Source organism: Tenrec ecaudatus, chromosome 1 (genome assembly GCF_050624435.1).
Source record: "Tenrec ecaudatus isolate mTenEca1 chromosome 1, mTenEca1.hap1, whole genome shotgun sequence".
Classification (NCBI taxonomy): Eukaryota; Metazoa; Chordata; class Mammalia; order Afrosoricida; family Tenrecidae; genus Tenrec; species Tenrec ecaudatus.
The window spans coordinates 56716956-56732490 of record NC_134530.1 but is presented as its reverse complement, the minus strand read 5'-3'; the positions used below and the strand labels follow the sequence as shown (position 1 = coordinate 56732490).

Genomic DNA, 15535 nt, shown 5'->3' with positions numbered 1-15535 from the left:
TCGAGGATTTTTAGGTGAGCTGGAACATTAAAGAGTAATGAAGCAAGAAGACCCCATCCCAGCTGTTGTGTTGCAGTCTCCCCCTGCCCACCCCCCCTTTAATTCCTGTGCAGGGCAAGCAGACCTGTCTGTGGCAATGCCACTTGAGATGGGGATGTAGGGTTAGGTGGAAAAGACAGGACGATTTCCCATCATCTGGGCTACTTAAAACAGTTACCTGCCTTATTCAGTCAGATTTACACATCATTATTGGGCCTTTTTTTCTATGGAGCCCTGTGGAATAGAAATAGGTGTGTTCTAATACAGAGTTCCCAGGATTTGGATCTGTAAATGGAAATGTTGACACTTGTGAATCTTCTGGTAAACCATCTCCCACCCCAATTCTAGGCCCCTGAAAGGTGGGGAGCAGGGCTTCTGCCTTGGCTCCTTCACAAGGGCTGGCTTGTCCCTGGGTGTCCAGCAGATGCGTGGTAGTGCTCTTTTGGCACCTGCCGTTCCCAGGCATTCTTCATCCCCTGAGCTCTGCCTCTCAGCCCACCAGGAATCTGTTTGCGTACTTGCCACTGCGGGCTGGGAAGAATGGGTGCCTTTAATCTGGAGAAAGTGGCTGTTTTCTTAGTTTGCTGTTCTGTGGTTCTTAAATTGGTTTCTCAGTCATCCAGCTTCACCTTCAAGAGCAGCCTCTTTCCTGTTTTCACCCACTTTAAAAACTCTTGTTTTACTGACAGCTGGTACCTAGCGCTTAATGAGTGTTGTTGTTTATCAGCTCCCGGAATTTCCCACTCTTCTCTCAGGTCATGGCTTAATTTCCAGTTCTCCTTTGTTGAGTGGGTTCCCTATTTATTATTTCCACATCCCACAAAGTAAGGCAGAGACTTGAGCTCCACTTCCTCCGGTCTAGTCCTGACTCCTGGTTCTGGGACCTCTCGGCCATTGTTGTCTTTGCGGTCCCCTGGAAGGTCATGTGGTCGGAAGGTGCTCTGCTGCTGGCCTCTGGCCCAAAGCTCTCCCAGACATAGCTCCTCAGCCGTTGACTTCCTAGTCTCAATTGACTGACTTGAGTTTTCTCCTTGCAATCAAGACCCCTTCCTCCATCTCTGACTTGCCTGTTCCTTACTTTGGCTTAGAATCCACTCGTTCTCAAACCACATCCTTTTTCCTGCCTTACTCATATCCTGTCTCAGCTACTTTGGGTATCCTGGTTCAGAGGGAGCAGGAATAAACCAAGAGAAGAAATGGATAGATGCTCATATACGATAGAACTTGTGCTGCTGCTTGTCACTTCCTTAAACTGAAAAATCATTGCTGTCAAGTCGATTTAAAATCGTAGTGACCCTGTGAGGTATAGTGGAGCTGCCCCTGTGGGTTTCTGAGGCTGTAAGTCTTTACCAAGCAGAAAGCCTCCTCTCTCCCCAGTCACTTCCCTAGGCTTATTAATTTGGGGGGGGGGGGAAATGTGTGTGTGTGTAGGTTACTGTCCCAGAATTAAGACTCGCTGAGCTTTTGAATGCCTTTTTAATCTGTCTCTCCCTCTCTCACACACTCACTCTCTCACACACACACAAACACATACACACACACACAGAGCCTCTTCCTGTATAACTGTGCCGGTACCCCTTAGTGTGTCACCTTGTGCAAAGCTGTGAATAAACAACATTTACTGTCCTGTGTGGGTTCTTAACTTTCCTCTACATGGATCAGCAAGCCAAAATAAAATAAAAGTTTAAGATAGAAAGAGATTGGTGATTCCAAGGATGATAATTCTGCACCCCACCAGTTATATTATGAGACTTGCCAGCCCACCACTTTGAGACAGTTTATGGTCAGGTTCTCCCAGCTGTTCCCTGCTCCCTGATCTCCAGGCTGAGGCAGACCCACACTTAGAAAGAGGAGAAGAGGACATGGAGAATGAGCCCCCTTCTCTGATTCCGTTTGTTTTGTGTCCATTTGCAACTAGAACGATGAAGATGGTCATTTTCTGTGGCCAGGAGGAATGTCACCAAATGAGTTGTGTATGTGTGCCCCCCAAGAAGCTGCTGTGGTGTGTGACTGCTGCAGCCCGCCACACGCCTGCCTCCCTGGGCAAGAGCAGTTTCCCTCTGACGGCTTTGGGCCAGTGACAGAGGACTCCTCTCAAGTAAGTTAGCATTTGACGGGACACAGAGCTGAACAGCCTTCAGAAGTAGAAGTCCTGCCATACGTGGGGTTAAGGCTCAGTTTAAACTGCAGCCTGAGCCACCAGCTAAAACCACTGTTAAGCCTGTTTTCTGCTTGACAACCGAAGTGCACGGGAGTAAGCGCCCTAAGGATGTGTGCACAATTCAAGTCGATGTGGACTCATTTTAAGCCCCGAGTTACTTTTACATTTTCAGTTTGAATTAGTGCCTACAATCAGAGGTGATAGTTGTAAGGCTGTTCAGAGGCACAGCACCTCTGTGATTCAAGTGACTAGAGCTATTTGGGGGCTGCTGAGGAACTGACAACCATTTGCTTCCTGAAGGTAGCAGTCTTGTTATTCTGGACATTTCTGCTCCTCCAATTAGCAAAAACAGAGTGCAGTGTTGGACATGGTCAAGGAATGGGCCGTTTGATAGTCAGGGGTTACACAATTAAGAACGATTCATTTTTTTAAGACTAAAAGTATAGGAAGCATGTGAGCATATCAGATGATCACAATTGCTGGGTGGTTCTTTATCAGACCTCTAAGCCTGCATATAATGAATGGAGTCGCTTTCCCCTTTTCCAGATCATGTATACATTTCATGAAAAGGGATCTGCTTTCCTGTTCTCTCAATTTCCAAATTACTTCCTAGTGGAATTAAAGTCTAGAAGAACGGACTGTCTTTTTACATCGGCTTAAAAAGATGCTTGCTTTCGGACACCAGATAGCCAGTACCCTAAGATGAATCCAGATGTCGACAAGCGTCACATTTTGCTGTTGTAACTTCTTTTTAAGCATCGCCAGGTGACTGTCTTCGGTAGAGTTCCTGTTAGAGATGAGCGTGGCATGCCATGTGCCCTGACCAACTCTTCTTCAGAAATGGGGAGCGGCCAGGCCTGAGAGTGAAGATTGAACATCTTGGCAAGGAAATGAGAGTTCATGGTTGCTGGGAGCTATTTTTGCAGTGCCAGTTGTGTGGCTTGTTTGATGTCTACAGTGCTGTATAATTATCCCTAGTCACAGATATCTTTAGCATATTTGAAGCCATCCATATGTGGCCTACAACATTTCTGAACAATCAAAGCAAATGACACAAAACCATCGGGCAAGTTATTTAAGAAAAAAAAAATCCACCCTTCCATGTTTCCACTCATTAGTCTTAACTTGTTCTAGCTTCTGGAGTTTTGGCCAAGGGAAGATTAATCCTGTTCTGGGGCTTAATGAGACGGGAGCAGGAGTACGCCTTTCCCGAACCTTCTCTCTGCTCTCAGCAACGTTGGCTCTTTTGTAGCAAAGCCAAGGTTTTCCCGTCTTACTCGAGCTGCCTTATCTCATTTAGTGTTCCTCTAACTCCCTGCCCGTGTCGACTCACAGCGACCCTACAGGACGATGTAGAACTGCCCCTGTGAGTATCCAAAACTAACTCTTGACACGGGGAGAAAGCCCAGTCTTTCTCCTACAGAGTAGCTGGCTGGTTTCAAACTGCTGACCTTGCAATTAGCAGCCCAACTCATAACCACTATAAGAACCCCATTTTTCAGATGAGGAAACTGAGGCATAAAGTACTTTGTCTAGGATTGCAAAATTAGGATTTAGGCTTAGGGTGTTTCTAATCCCAACATGTTATCACATTCCATCACTTCTAAATGTAGTCAGAGTCTAGCATTTTATTATCTAAACTCTTAATATTCACCGGTGCCTCAGAAGACAGTGTAAACCTCATTTTCATGAATGGAGAAGCAGAAAATGTATGTGCCCAGGTCCGGCTCGTCCCCTCTGTTCTCTACAAGTGATCCTTTCATCTCCTTTTATCTTGAGGTCCCTTTGAGCTGTCTCCATCATTGCTCCCAGATAGTGTGCCTTTTGAAAGCCAGCCTAGCATCTCCTGTGATGTGAGACTATTCGGGAGCCCACGTGGACTACACAGAGCTGGCTTCCATCCGAAGGTTTAAGTGGAACTCTTTGAAAACTCTTCCCCCTCCACACACACACATCCCCTTCAGGGCTGGCTGGGGTTCCCTGGTGTGTTGACCATCCTCTTGGAAGTTGTCCTGCAGGTGCTGCTGGTGAGTCCTGTTACAGGCTCTGCTGGTGGGCTGGGGAGCTGCTCCTGCAGCTGTTGGAAATCCCCCGTTGCTCCTGTTCTGAGCTGCATGGCTGTTCGCTCCATTGATTCCTTCCTTCATAACTGGGGGTGGCAGCTTGGAAAACATTCAGCTGTTTACAATTCCGCTTATGTACACTTTAGCTGGGGATGTGGGTGAGGTGGGAGGGCTGCTCTCTTTGCCTGCATCCTAAGAGACAGCATGAGAGTCAGCTGTATGGTAATGGCTGCCAGGAGGAAGGAGGGGCCCACCCTAACACGCCTTCCCCACAGTGGCTCAGCCCTGCTGGACTATCTCCCAGATGCCCGGGATCCAAGAAGCATGCAACAAGGTCATTGTGTGGTGACTTTGAGGCCAGGTGTAGGGCCACCTGTCTGGGCCTCTCCTGCATTCTGCTGGCCAGCTCCCCTGTAGGACCACCCTGGCTGTGGAGCTGGGACCTCATGCCTCCAGGCATCCTCCTGTCTCTGCTGCTTGTCCCTTCTCTAGGAGGGGCCCTCTAGAGCAGGCTGCTCGAGCTTGCAGAGCTGAGGGGACTGCTCGGAGGGGCAAGCTGGTGATGGCATCTTGTGTGAACAAGTCCCAGCCTGCTGTGCACCAACGCAGCAACTTGGGCCCTAGCAACTTGAAAAGCTTACCAACATTGGAGGGGAAGCAATCTGCTGAGCCGAGCTCAGCTTCGCTCTTCCCTTCTAGTGCTCAGGGGACTCCAGGTGGAAAGGCCCACAGCTTTGCTACCCTCTTCTAAGTGAGCCCTGGTGGCGATGCCTGCTAAGCATTGGCCTCCTAACCATCAGGTTTAAACCCACCAGCTACTCTGGGTGAAGGAGGAGGCAGGCTGCTGCGGCAAAGATTTCTTGTCTCGGAAATTAGGATCACTATGAGTTGGGATCAGTTCTCACCTGGTTGATCTGCCAAATAAGGCACATGTCTAACTGTACAGTCCACGGTTGAGATGTAGGGGTACATTTATTGTAAGAACTTTTGTGGGGAAATGGGTCATTTTCACAAATGCATGAGATGCTGGTGGTGCTGGGTGTCATAGAGTCATCTCTGACTCAGACACCCCACCTTCCCCCCCACCCACCCAAAGAGCGGCTGGTGGGTTCCAGAGGCTCAGTTAGCAACCACGCTCTTCACCACAGTGCCACCTGGACTCTGTTCTCTTGAAGGTTGTATGCTATTTCCTCTTTAAAAAAAAAAAATCCAAACCCACGGCCACAGATTGGAACTTGCAGCAACCTGATAGAGGGCTTCCTGGACTGTTGGCTCTGTGGGAGCACACAGCCTGGTCTTTCCCCCTGGGAGTGCCTGCTGGCCAGACCGCCTGCTGTGTGTTAGCAGCCCCACAGCTATTCCACAGCACCACCTCTTGGCTTTAGTTCCTCTCCTGAAAAGGCGAACTCATTACTGTCAGTCAATTCTGACTCAGGGCGACCCTGTAAGACCGGGTAGAACTGCCCATTTGGGTTTCCAAGACTAACCCTTCACAGAAGCGGAAAAGCTCATCTTTCTCCTGCAGAGCAGCTAGTGGTTTTGAACTGCTGACCGCGCAGCTAGCCACTCAATGCGTAACCACTGTGCTACCAAAACAAGCTCACTGCCATCAAGCTGTTTCTGAGCCACAGTGTGACCTTGCAGGACAAGATAGGTTTCTGAGACTGTACCTTTGCAGGGGTCTTCAAACTTTTTAAACAAGGGGCCACTTCAGACCTGTTGGAGGGCCGGACTATAGTTAAAAAAAAAAACCGAACAAATTCCTATGCACACTTTCCATATCTTATTTTGAAGTTGAAAAACAAACCGGGCAAAAAACACCTGGTGGGCCGGATCAATGTCCTTGGCGGGCCGCATGTAGCCCGTGGGCCGTAGTTTGAGGACACCTGCTTTATGGGAGTAGAAGCCCTGTTTTTCTCCAGTGGAGTGGCTGGTGATTTCAAACTGCTGGCCTTGCAGTTAACAGCCCGGCTTGTAATCATTACACCAACAGAACCCCTCATTTCTGCATAGGCTTCTTGAAATACTGAATCGTGCATGTGAGTGCTCGTTAACCATGTTTAGAGATTCCTTCGTTAATCGAATAGAAACTTTGGAAAGCCCTCACCTAGACCACTTTCCAACCTGCGTGCTTCAGCCACTTACCATATCTGACCCTCTCTCCTCAGGGGCCCTAATGCCCTCCTGTCTAGTCAGAGCAAACCCCTCCTTCGCTGCAGCCACAGCCTACCAAGGAAAGCTAGGTTACCAGCTCTGCCACTGACCTCCTGTTGTGACCTTGGGGAAGCCACTTTTCTGCTCTGGAAAATGAAGGCACTAGATTCAGGCCCCTTCTAACGCCAGTCCCTCTGGGTTTGAGAAATTCAAGGGCTCGATGTGCCCAAACACTCACTGGCCACACTCCCAGCCCCTACCACCACCAGTCCTCCTAACTCTCCCAATTGGGAGGGAAGCAGTTTGCTTATCTTGAGTCTATGGATTCCCAGAGGTGAATGACCCAAGGTGTATACTTGCATTTTAAAGAGGGTTGTTAGCCAAAAGAGCCTTTTCAATTGATTTCTCAGAGTCCCGGGTTAAAGTCACCACCTTAGTCCCTCAATTCCCTCCTCTGGGAATGGGGGGCTGGGGCGGGGGGTTGGGCTCAGTACTTGGATGCTAAGGAAATAGTTTGTCTGCCTCCCTCCCTTCTTGAGTAGCACTAATTTGAGTCCCCAATATAATGGAGACATTTAATTAATGTAAGGGTGATCCATAGACCTTTCCACCAGACCGTGCCTGCTGCTCTCAGCTCCCTGGGCTGGGATCAGAGTTCCCCATCTAGTCATTTCTTTCTGGGAGCCCTTCACTCATCAGGTGCCCTATTTTGTGAGCTCGGCTGCTACTCTCCCTGTAACATGCCATTGTTCAGGGACCCTGCTGTCTCCCTTCCTGGTCACATGACAGCCCACTAAGCTGAGGCCCAGGGAGCAGGACTTCAAACGGTGCCAGCATCCTGGAGAGAGCTCTCTGAAATAGGTGACCTTGTTTTGCCATTTGTTGAACAGAATTTGCCCCAAGCAAATTCTGTGTTATCTCTTGTGCTGCATCCTTAAATTCTTTGTTATCTTCGTTATCTCTGCCTTAGTGCAGCCAAAAGAGGGACTGGTGAGGCACGGCAAGGTGGCTTATAAACACGGAGAATACTCCCTTCTCTGGTCCATGCTGCTGTGAGCTGCTGCCCAGCCCTACTTCCATGCCCACTGTGGTTCAGAGCAGAATTGCTCCTTACGGTTTTCTTGACTGGAACCTTGTGGAGCAGTTCACCTGGGCCGTGCCTCTTGAAGCTGTTGGGTAGGTTTGAATCTCCATCCTTCAGGTGGTGCCCAGCACCGCCTGCACCACTGAGCGCCTATCCCGTTCCACTGGAAGTGGGCCTTCCGTCCAGCTGAGCAGCTACAAAGAGAAGTGCTGCTGACTCTGCATCCCCTGCCGTCGGGACACACAGAATGACTGCAGCGTCGGCATGCCCCTTACAAGTGTTCCTACCAAATCGAGTCCCAGAACAACTGAGGTTTGTCAGGTGGTCAGTGGCTTCTCAAGTGGCCTGATGGTGCACAGTTGGGCCAGGCTGGCCTCTGCCCTCAGCAGGCTGTTACTCGGCCTCTCTGGAGGGGTACCCGCTGGTCCCGAGGACGGGCTCACCCTGTGCGGAGCCCCCTTGCCTCCGTCTCTAGAGGTCATCATGTCCTTCCAAGGGCCTGCAGCCAACAGAAAGGCTCTGGAGGGGCCAGGGAATCGGGGGTTGGGGTGCAGGGGCATTCTCTTCTGCTGAGCAGACCCCCCTGATCAAAGGAAGAAAGCAGCCAAACCTAGTTCTTGTTCTTCATCACAGCCAGACACTCAAGTGTGCTGCTCCTTGGGCCAGGCCGTGGCCTAGCAGCTCTCAGATGGTGGGCAGGGCCTCAGCAAGGCGTTTGCAAGACTCAGTTGGTGCCACCTTCCTTGTTTCGATGCGAGGAAAACCTGTACTCTATCTCAGCAGTCGAGGTCAGAACTCTAGGGTTCCAGATCTCCCACTCCAGCAAATTGTTCAAATCTGCACATGGTAGGTGTGAGCTTAGTCCCTGAGTGTCCAAGTGACTGAGGCGTAGGCCCTTGCCTGGAGAAACCTGTTCTGCTTACCTGAGGCAACTAACTTCACAAACGGCACCATAAAAGGACCATTGAGTGGTCCTGCGTATTTTGTATTTCGCCCTGCTCTTGTAGGGCACTTTTTCTGCCAGCTCCAGTGACTGAGTCCAGGCTTGAGAAGCAACTTTCTGGTTGGGATGTATGTTCTGAATACCTGGCCCTTTGTAGTCAGCATCTAGTAAAGACAAAGCTTCGAACCACTTTATTTGGGTTTGACACCCACTTAGAGCGAGAACCCAGACGTACTGAATCAAAATCAACATTTTAACCAGGCCCATGGGTGATTGTCTTCCTATGTACTTGGTATACATAGGATTCACCTGGAAAGTTCCTCAAAGTGTGCGTGCATGTGTGTGAAACTTCTCAGCAGGGGGCTGAACCAGTTCAAACAAAACCCTGATTGACGGTTGGATCCTACCACCTGAAGGTTGGATCCTATCGCTTACCAGCTGTGCACCACTTCATGCTTGGCTGTGCTCCCTCCCCAGCCATTCTCTGGATAAAGGCATTTGAGACCTGTGGGAATCCCCAGTAGCACTTACAGCTTGGGACTGAGCTGGAAAGCTGAGCAAAGAAAGGAATTCTGAAGAGAATGGCTTTGTTCCTTTTTATCTGGCCTCCGGGCCAGTAGGGCAGGTTTCTGCAAGTTTCACCATCATTCTGCCCCTTTCCCCCAAGCAGGCTGCAAAGCACTTTGGGAGAGTGGAACACGAGTGATCTCCATGTGCTGAGCTTGGCAGGGGGTGAAGTGGTGTTTGGTCATTTGGGAAATAGCCCAAAGCAAATGATCAGACACTGCCTGAGGAGACGACTGCAAAGCCACATAACTGTGAGCCTTCCTATTTCCAGAAAACATTCCCTGCTTCCCCTTGGTGTCTCTTACTACTCCCATAGATGCTCTCCTGTTATGGGCCAAGTTGCACTGGAGAGTAACGATTTCTAATGTTGGGTGACATCGTTTATTAATTAGACCTATCTCTGAATAATCTATTTTGAGCTTTTCTGCTTCCCAGAGTGAAGCCCTGGCTGTGCAGCCTCTGAGCTTAGTAAACATGGCTGTTGACTAGTGTGTTTTCGAGGGGAAAGACTGACCTCAAGAAGTATCCCAACTTGTAGCATCAAATACTAGGCATGGATCTGAGGGACAGGGGGGAGGGGGAGTGGAAGGAGTGAAGCAGAGCAGAGAGAGCAGAAATTCCATAAAAGGAGACAATGAACATCGGTGAGAGGTGGGAGGTAGGATGATCCCAGAATTCAAGAGAGTGACTTTATACCATAGAAGTGCTATAAAACTCAATGTTAGAAACTCAAGTAAGAGAGTCTCTAGTCCCGTCTGCCTGTGCTTACAGTGTGGCGTGGCGCTGCTTAAACCAAAGACAAAGCCAGGTCTCTCAGTTGCCTGTGCTCTATAGTGTTTAGTGCCCTCTGGGTACCAGCACCAGTGCTGACTTTAAAAGAAACCTAGGAAGATACTTAACTGCAGCCCCCTCAGGTCGGAGAGTGTTGAAAGAGCAGAGGGGGGATTTGGCCTGGAGTTGTATTGGGGTTATTGGTGATGGGGCTACTGGTGATTGCTCGGCTCTCTGGAGCACTCCCGAGTGTGCTAGCCCTGCACTGCTGTGCGGGGTCTCGTTTAGTCCGCACTAATACTGCAGCAAACACGCTCAGGTAAGTATTGCTCACGCCCATGTGTACAGCCAGTGAAACGGGCTTGCCCAGGTCCACTGAGTAATGGAAGCCAGGTCTAAGCCTGCGTTTTGACCATTCCACCTATCTGATTTGAGCTTATCTGTGGGTGTTTAGTTAACAAAGTTAGGCAAGTGGGCGAGAAATTAAGAGGGAGATCGATTTTTGACTCATTTATCAGGAAGAATTTTTTTGCTTGAGCTGCCCAATGCGGAAGCACACTTCTTCAGGACTCGAACCTGGTGGGTGCCTTTGTCACGAGGTGCATTCCAACGCAGGCAGAGAATCAGTGAGTGGCAGATTGATACAGGAGGTTCAGCACTGAATGGGGGCTGGACTAGACTTTCCAGTCGAGTGATTCTGTAACCCACGGTTCATTAGGCTAACCAGCAATCCGACTAGGCTCATTTATTAGGGAAAAACAGCCAACAGTGAAAAACCCACAAATTTTGGACTTAATCAAAATTCAGGCAGGCCGAGCTTTTATTCCAAACATGTGTAAACATATGTATGCAAATCGATTGATCGATGGTTGCAGACAAGTTCATTGATATACTTGCCTTCATCTCTTTGGGGTGCCTTGGGGGGAAAAACCAATAGCTTCCAGTGAAAAAAGGCCAGTGAAAATTCAAGGCAGAGAGATAAGCTCGGAAAGTTGTGGCTACTGTTTCGGGGATCTCAAAGGGGAACCGTGATAGAGTTTCTCAGAGGACACATGATGATCACAGGGGCTTATTAAAGAACACTTTAAGAAGGCGGAAAGCTGCTCGGAGCGGGGCTTTTCTTCTCCAACCGTTTCCTCGGGGTCGCGGGGCATCCGCAGAGGACTTGGTTGGGAAATCTTACCCCACCCACCTTACAGCCCTCAGCCTGTCCCTTCAGACTTCTCCTTGTTCCCAAACTCTGAATTTAAAAGGAACTGCCGTTTTGACATGGTACAAATGGAAAAAAGACAAATTCTTCAGGGAAGGAATAGAGAGAAACATTACCTTCAAAGTGCATAGACCTAGCTATGTAGAGAAACAATAGCTTCACATTTTGATGTTTTTCTTTAAAGATTTTTGTGAATTGTAGCACTGGGTTTTAATCTTACCCTCATTCCATGGTGGCATTTTGGGTCTTTGATGTGTGAAATAAGAGCATATTCATGTAAAATCATTGGGTAGAAGTTAACTTAAGTCACAAGTAATTTAATATAATGCACACAATGTGTGGCCTTTTTTCTTTTTTAGGAAGTTCCAGGTTACAGGCAAGCTCAGCCCACTGGTTGGTGGTGATAGAAATGACCCAGGGAAGAGGGTGGGGTCACCGAAGGCACTGGGGCCTCCCATAAGAGCTGTTGTTTGATGCGGAGAAGGCGGCACTGCGCGAGTGCTCACCACACGTGCACCTGGCGCTGTCTCAGAAGCAGACTTGCAGGGCCCTGTAGAAGGAGAGCCCAGGCCAGGTGGTCCACAGAGGGATGGGTGCAGGAGGGAGTCTTAATTGCTGAGCATCAGGCTCTGCTTATGGAACTGAAAACTGTGCAGGAAGCTTGATGTGGAACACCTGACCCATAGGAACAATAAAAACCCTGCTCTGCCGAGTGGCTTCCCTGGAGGGGAGACAGAATTCAGACCTGCGTTAAGGCATAAGAACCAATGTGCACTGACATTGTCTCTACCTGGGGGCTCAGGCACCAGTTCCCTCTCCCTCCACTAGTGATGGTCAGTGCTCTGACATTTCATCAATGGCTCAGGTGCTTTAACCACTCTCCTCTCCTCGCCCCCCCACCCACCCCCCAATATCTCATCGTGTCTGAAACCCCAGACAAGGGTCAGCTTTTGGGTCCCGGTTTTCATCGCCATCTTGGATGTGCTGTCCCAGACTGCCTGCCACTTATTTCTACCAATTCAATGTTTGCCACGGACTGAGTTCCTCAAAGGCATTCTCCTGGGCTGAACGGTTGCAGAATTAAGTAGCACCTAGTGACTGGCTGTGTGGAGGGGACTGGGGACCATCACACTGGGCTGCCTGACCACTCTGAAATAGCTCAGTGACGGTAGGCGGGTGGGGTTTGACTCCATGGGAAAGGCCCAGACCCATGTTGTGCCTCAGCATGCGCTCTTCCACTGGCCTCCGGCTGGGTCTGACACCCCTTCCTTGTGTTCTCCTCTTTCCCCCTGTGCAGAGCCAGGGCAGGGCATTGTTCATGCACTGAGCGACCTCAGCAGCCCCGGCATGACCTCAGGGAACGGAAACTCTGCCTCCAGCATCACTGGCACTGCCCCCCAGAATGGTGAGAACAAACCGCCACAGGCCATTGTGAAACCCCAAATCCTGACGCATGTTATCGAAGGGTTTGTGATCCAGGAGGGGGCGGAGCCTTTCCCGGTACGGACTACTTCTTTTCCCCTCTTTTTTTCCTTAAGTTTATTTTGGATGTGTATTAGAGTTTTTGTTTTGTTTTGTTTTTTCATTTCCATGCAATGTTACTGAAATGTGAACATTTTAGCCTTTCCCTGTTAATTTTACCAGTGAATGTCGAGTGATGGTGTAGGACTGAATAGCTCCCTAAGTGAGGGCCAGAAGGGGTCAGTGGGAGGAATAATTGGCAAGGCCCCTGGTTGGGAAGTTTCTCGGGAAGCTTGAGTTGGGGTGTCTGGTGAGAAATGAAGCGCTCCTTGAACTGGGGTTCGATGGCCTCTAATTCCTCTCTGGGTCGGGTAGCTATAGAGCAAAAAGAACCTGCCTGGAAGCGGATTGCCTGACTATCTGACAAGAAGACCGGGAGCACGGTTGTCATCTGAAGCGGCTTCTGGGGCCAGGGCCTAGTCAGGGGAGTGAACAGTCTTGAGAGGCCTGATTAATGCTGCCATTTGAGGCATAAGACCAAAGAGAGAAACCAAGGAATCAAGACCATGATTTAGTAGAACAAAGCCCCCCCGGAGCTGATGCGTGTCTGTCGTTTGAAGGGGTGTAGGACGGCTGTGTGGCAGGTCCCAGACCCAGTTGCTCACTGGTCTCTCTTTTGACAAAAAGTACCCGGCGGTGAAAGACGCCTCATCTTCACGGGCTGCCACCTGCCTTTTGCTCTTTGGCCAGAATAGTCAGCAGAGGCTGAGCTTGAAGAACTGTCTTCCCCAGTGCAGTAAGACGCATACTTTCCTATCCCCAGCCCCCTGGAAGTCAGTCGAGGCTTACAGCAAAGAAATCTACCTGGGTGCCTTGGCCATTGTCATAGCCCTTCCCTCAGTGGACGAGGACTTCCCTGTGGCCTCGCAGGGCGACTCGGAAGCTGACTAATGGCACTGAATGGCTGCAGACTGAGGAGGGTCTAGCATTGCCCCAGAGTGTCTAACGCAGCTGGCACTACGAGCCCTGACCAAAGGCAGGGCCACACAAGTTTGTAAGCCAGTCTGGGATTCTTCCATCCACAGAGAGCATTTTCTGCGTACCCCAGAATCAGCTCTTCCTGCTATCCTTGGTGTCTGCTCTACACCTTCCCTGCACAGTAGCAAGGGGATGACAGCAAGAAATCAGAATATGGTGCTGGGTCACTCTCCTCTGCCCAAACCCCCCTGCGTTGGCTCAACAGTGTCCCTGCCTGGTGACTAGTGAGCACTGGGCCCTAGCACTCCATCTAGGAGTCGTGGAGACCAGCTCACTGCCCCTTAGACACTTGGAAGAATAGATGTTTTGTAGCTTTCTAAATCCTCCATTGTCCCTGGATTAAAGACAGCTCTGCACTTGGGTGCTCCCTGACATTTTGCCACATGAACTTAACAGCAAACAGGGCTGTGAGTAGGCCCCACTCGGAAGCGGATTGGGGGTGGGGGCTGTGGAGGACTGTCCTCTGTGCACCTGGATATGTTATATGTGTGATTTTGATGAGGCTGGACAGCGAGGAAGCATCTTCCACCTAACCCTCTTGACCTGCGTGTCACCCTGTCTTCTAGGTGGGACGCTCGTCCCTGCTGGTGGGAAACCTCAAGAAGAAGTATGCACAGGGGTTCTTGCCTGAGAAGCTTCCACAGCAGGATCACACCACCACCACGGACTCCGAGATGGAGGAGCCCTATCTGCAAGGTGGGTGCCGGGCCTGCTGACCTGGGGGCTGCTGCAAGTAGCCAGGCCGGACCCGTTGTTCTTGGAGAACTGGAGCCAGGGCGCGTGGCAGCCTGTCAGTCTTGCAAACACTCTCTCGGCCCTCTCTCAGCCAGGATCCCTAGAAAAGAGGGATGGGAGAATTCGGGGTCACTTGTCACCTGCCTCTCCCCACTCTGATTCCTAGAGCTGCTTTTCCTAGGTGGTTAACTGGCAAGTTCAGGCTGTGCCGTGTAGACATGGCCCCATGCCAGAGGAGCCCTTTGACTGCTGTAGGTACCTGCACTCAGGATAAGGCGCCAAACAAGGGACTACTCTTTACAGATAAACCACGTGGGGACTGTACAGGTCCTGGGTCCTGGGTTCTAATATTCAGGTCAGCAGCCAACTAGCTGGATGGGGGTGGGAGTGGGGTGGCTCCAGATGGGCTGTGACAGCATCTGGAGAGCTTGCTAGAGCCCTCTGCATTTTCTCGTGGTCATAAAGAAAGGTGCTATTCACCATCTCTTTGAGAGACAATTGTCAAATGCCCAAGAGACCTTGCTAACCCTCCTTGGCTACTTTCCAAAGACAGTGACAAAGGCAGTCTGGTGTTTCCAAGTTAGACTGCCGCCATGTGCCGTAGCCATGGGAGCCCGTGTAAGAGTCTGCACACCGTGGACAGGGCAGGAGGCTACATCCTGGGGAATTGCTCTTTCGCCCACACGTACCTATTTCTGTACCTTTCAGAATCCAAAGAGGAGGGTACTCCCCTCAAACTCAAGTGTGAGCTCTGTGGCCGGGTGGACTTTGCCTACAAGTTCAAGCGTTCCAAGCGCTTCTGTTCCATGGCTTGTGCAAAAAGGTGAGTGCTCGGTGCCCAGTCCCTTCCTGTCCCTCAGACGACTGTGCCTTTGGGTCCCACTGCTGTGTCTCATCTCCCATCATTGAGAGCCCACCCCAGAGGCCACACATGTGGCTCATCCAGCAGCAGCATGTCATGATAAATCAAGCACTAACATCCAGAACCCCTACAACCAGTTCATGACATAGAGCACAGAATCCAAAGAAATCAAGCCCATTCCCTTCTCTTGCCTGCCATCTCCCTAGGGTGAGCCTCCGTTGACAGCTCTGCCCAGAGCCACTGCCCTATTCACACTTGCTCCTCCGTGAATCACAGACTGGCGGTGATCAAAATGACTACGGTTGATTGAGAACCTGCTGTGTGCTAGTCAATTGTGATGGCATTCTCTCATCTAAACTTCAACAGAACCCTGCGAGGCGGCTATCATTACTGCTCCCTCTGTACCAGTTAGGAAACGGAGGCACAAAGGATAAATGATTGTGCCCA

At 50.2% G+C, this 15535-nt stretch overlaps 1 protein-coding gene across 2 annotated transcripts in view; it reads left to right on the top strand.

Annotated features, from left to right (window-relative positions):
* The window catches only part of PHC2 (polyhomeotic homolog 2), a 60989-nt gene that overhangs the window by 37292 nt on the left and 8162 nt on the right, over positions 1 to 15535 (top strand). For both annotated transcript variants that reach the window (XM_075553707.1, XM_075553706.1), the window contains 3 exons: positions 12290 to 12492; positions 14058 to 14187; positions 14935 to 15049. In XM_075553707.1, the coding sequence (XP_075409822.1) occupies positions 12290 to 12492; positions 14058 to 14187; positions 14935 to 15049 (448 nt within the window). The remainder of the gene's footprint in view (positions 1 to 12289; positions 12493 to 14057; positions 14188 to 14934; positions 15050 to 15535) is intronic.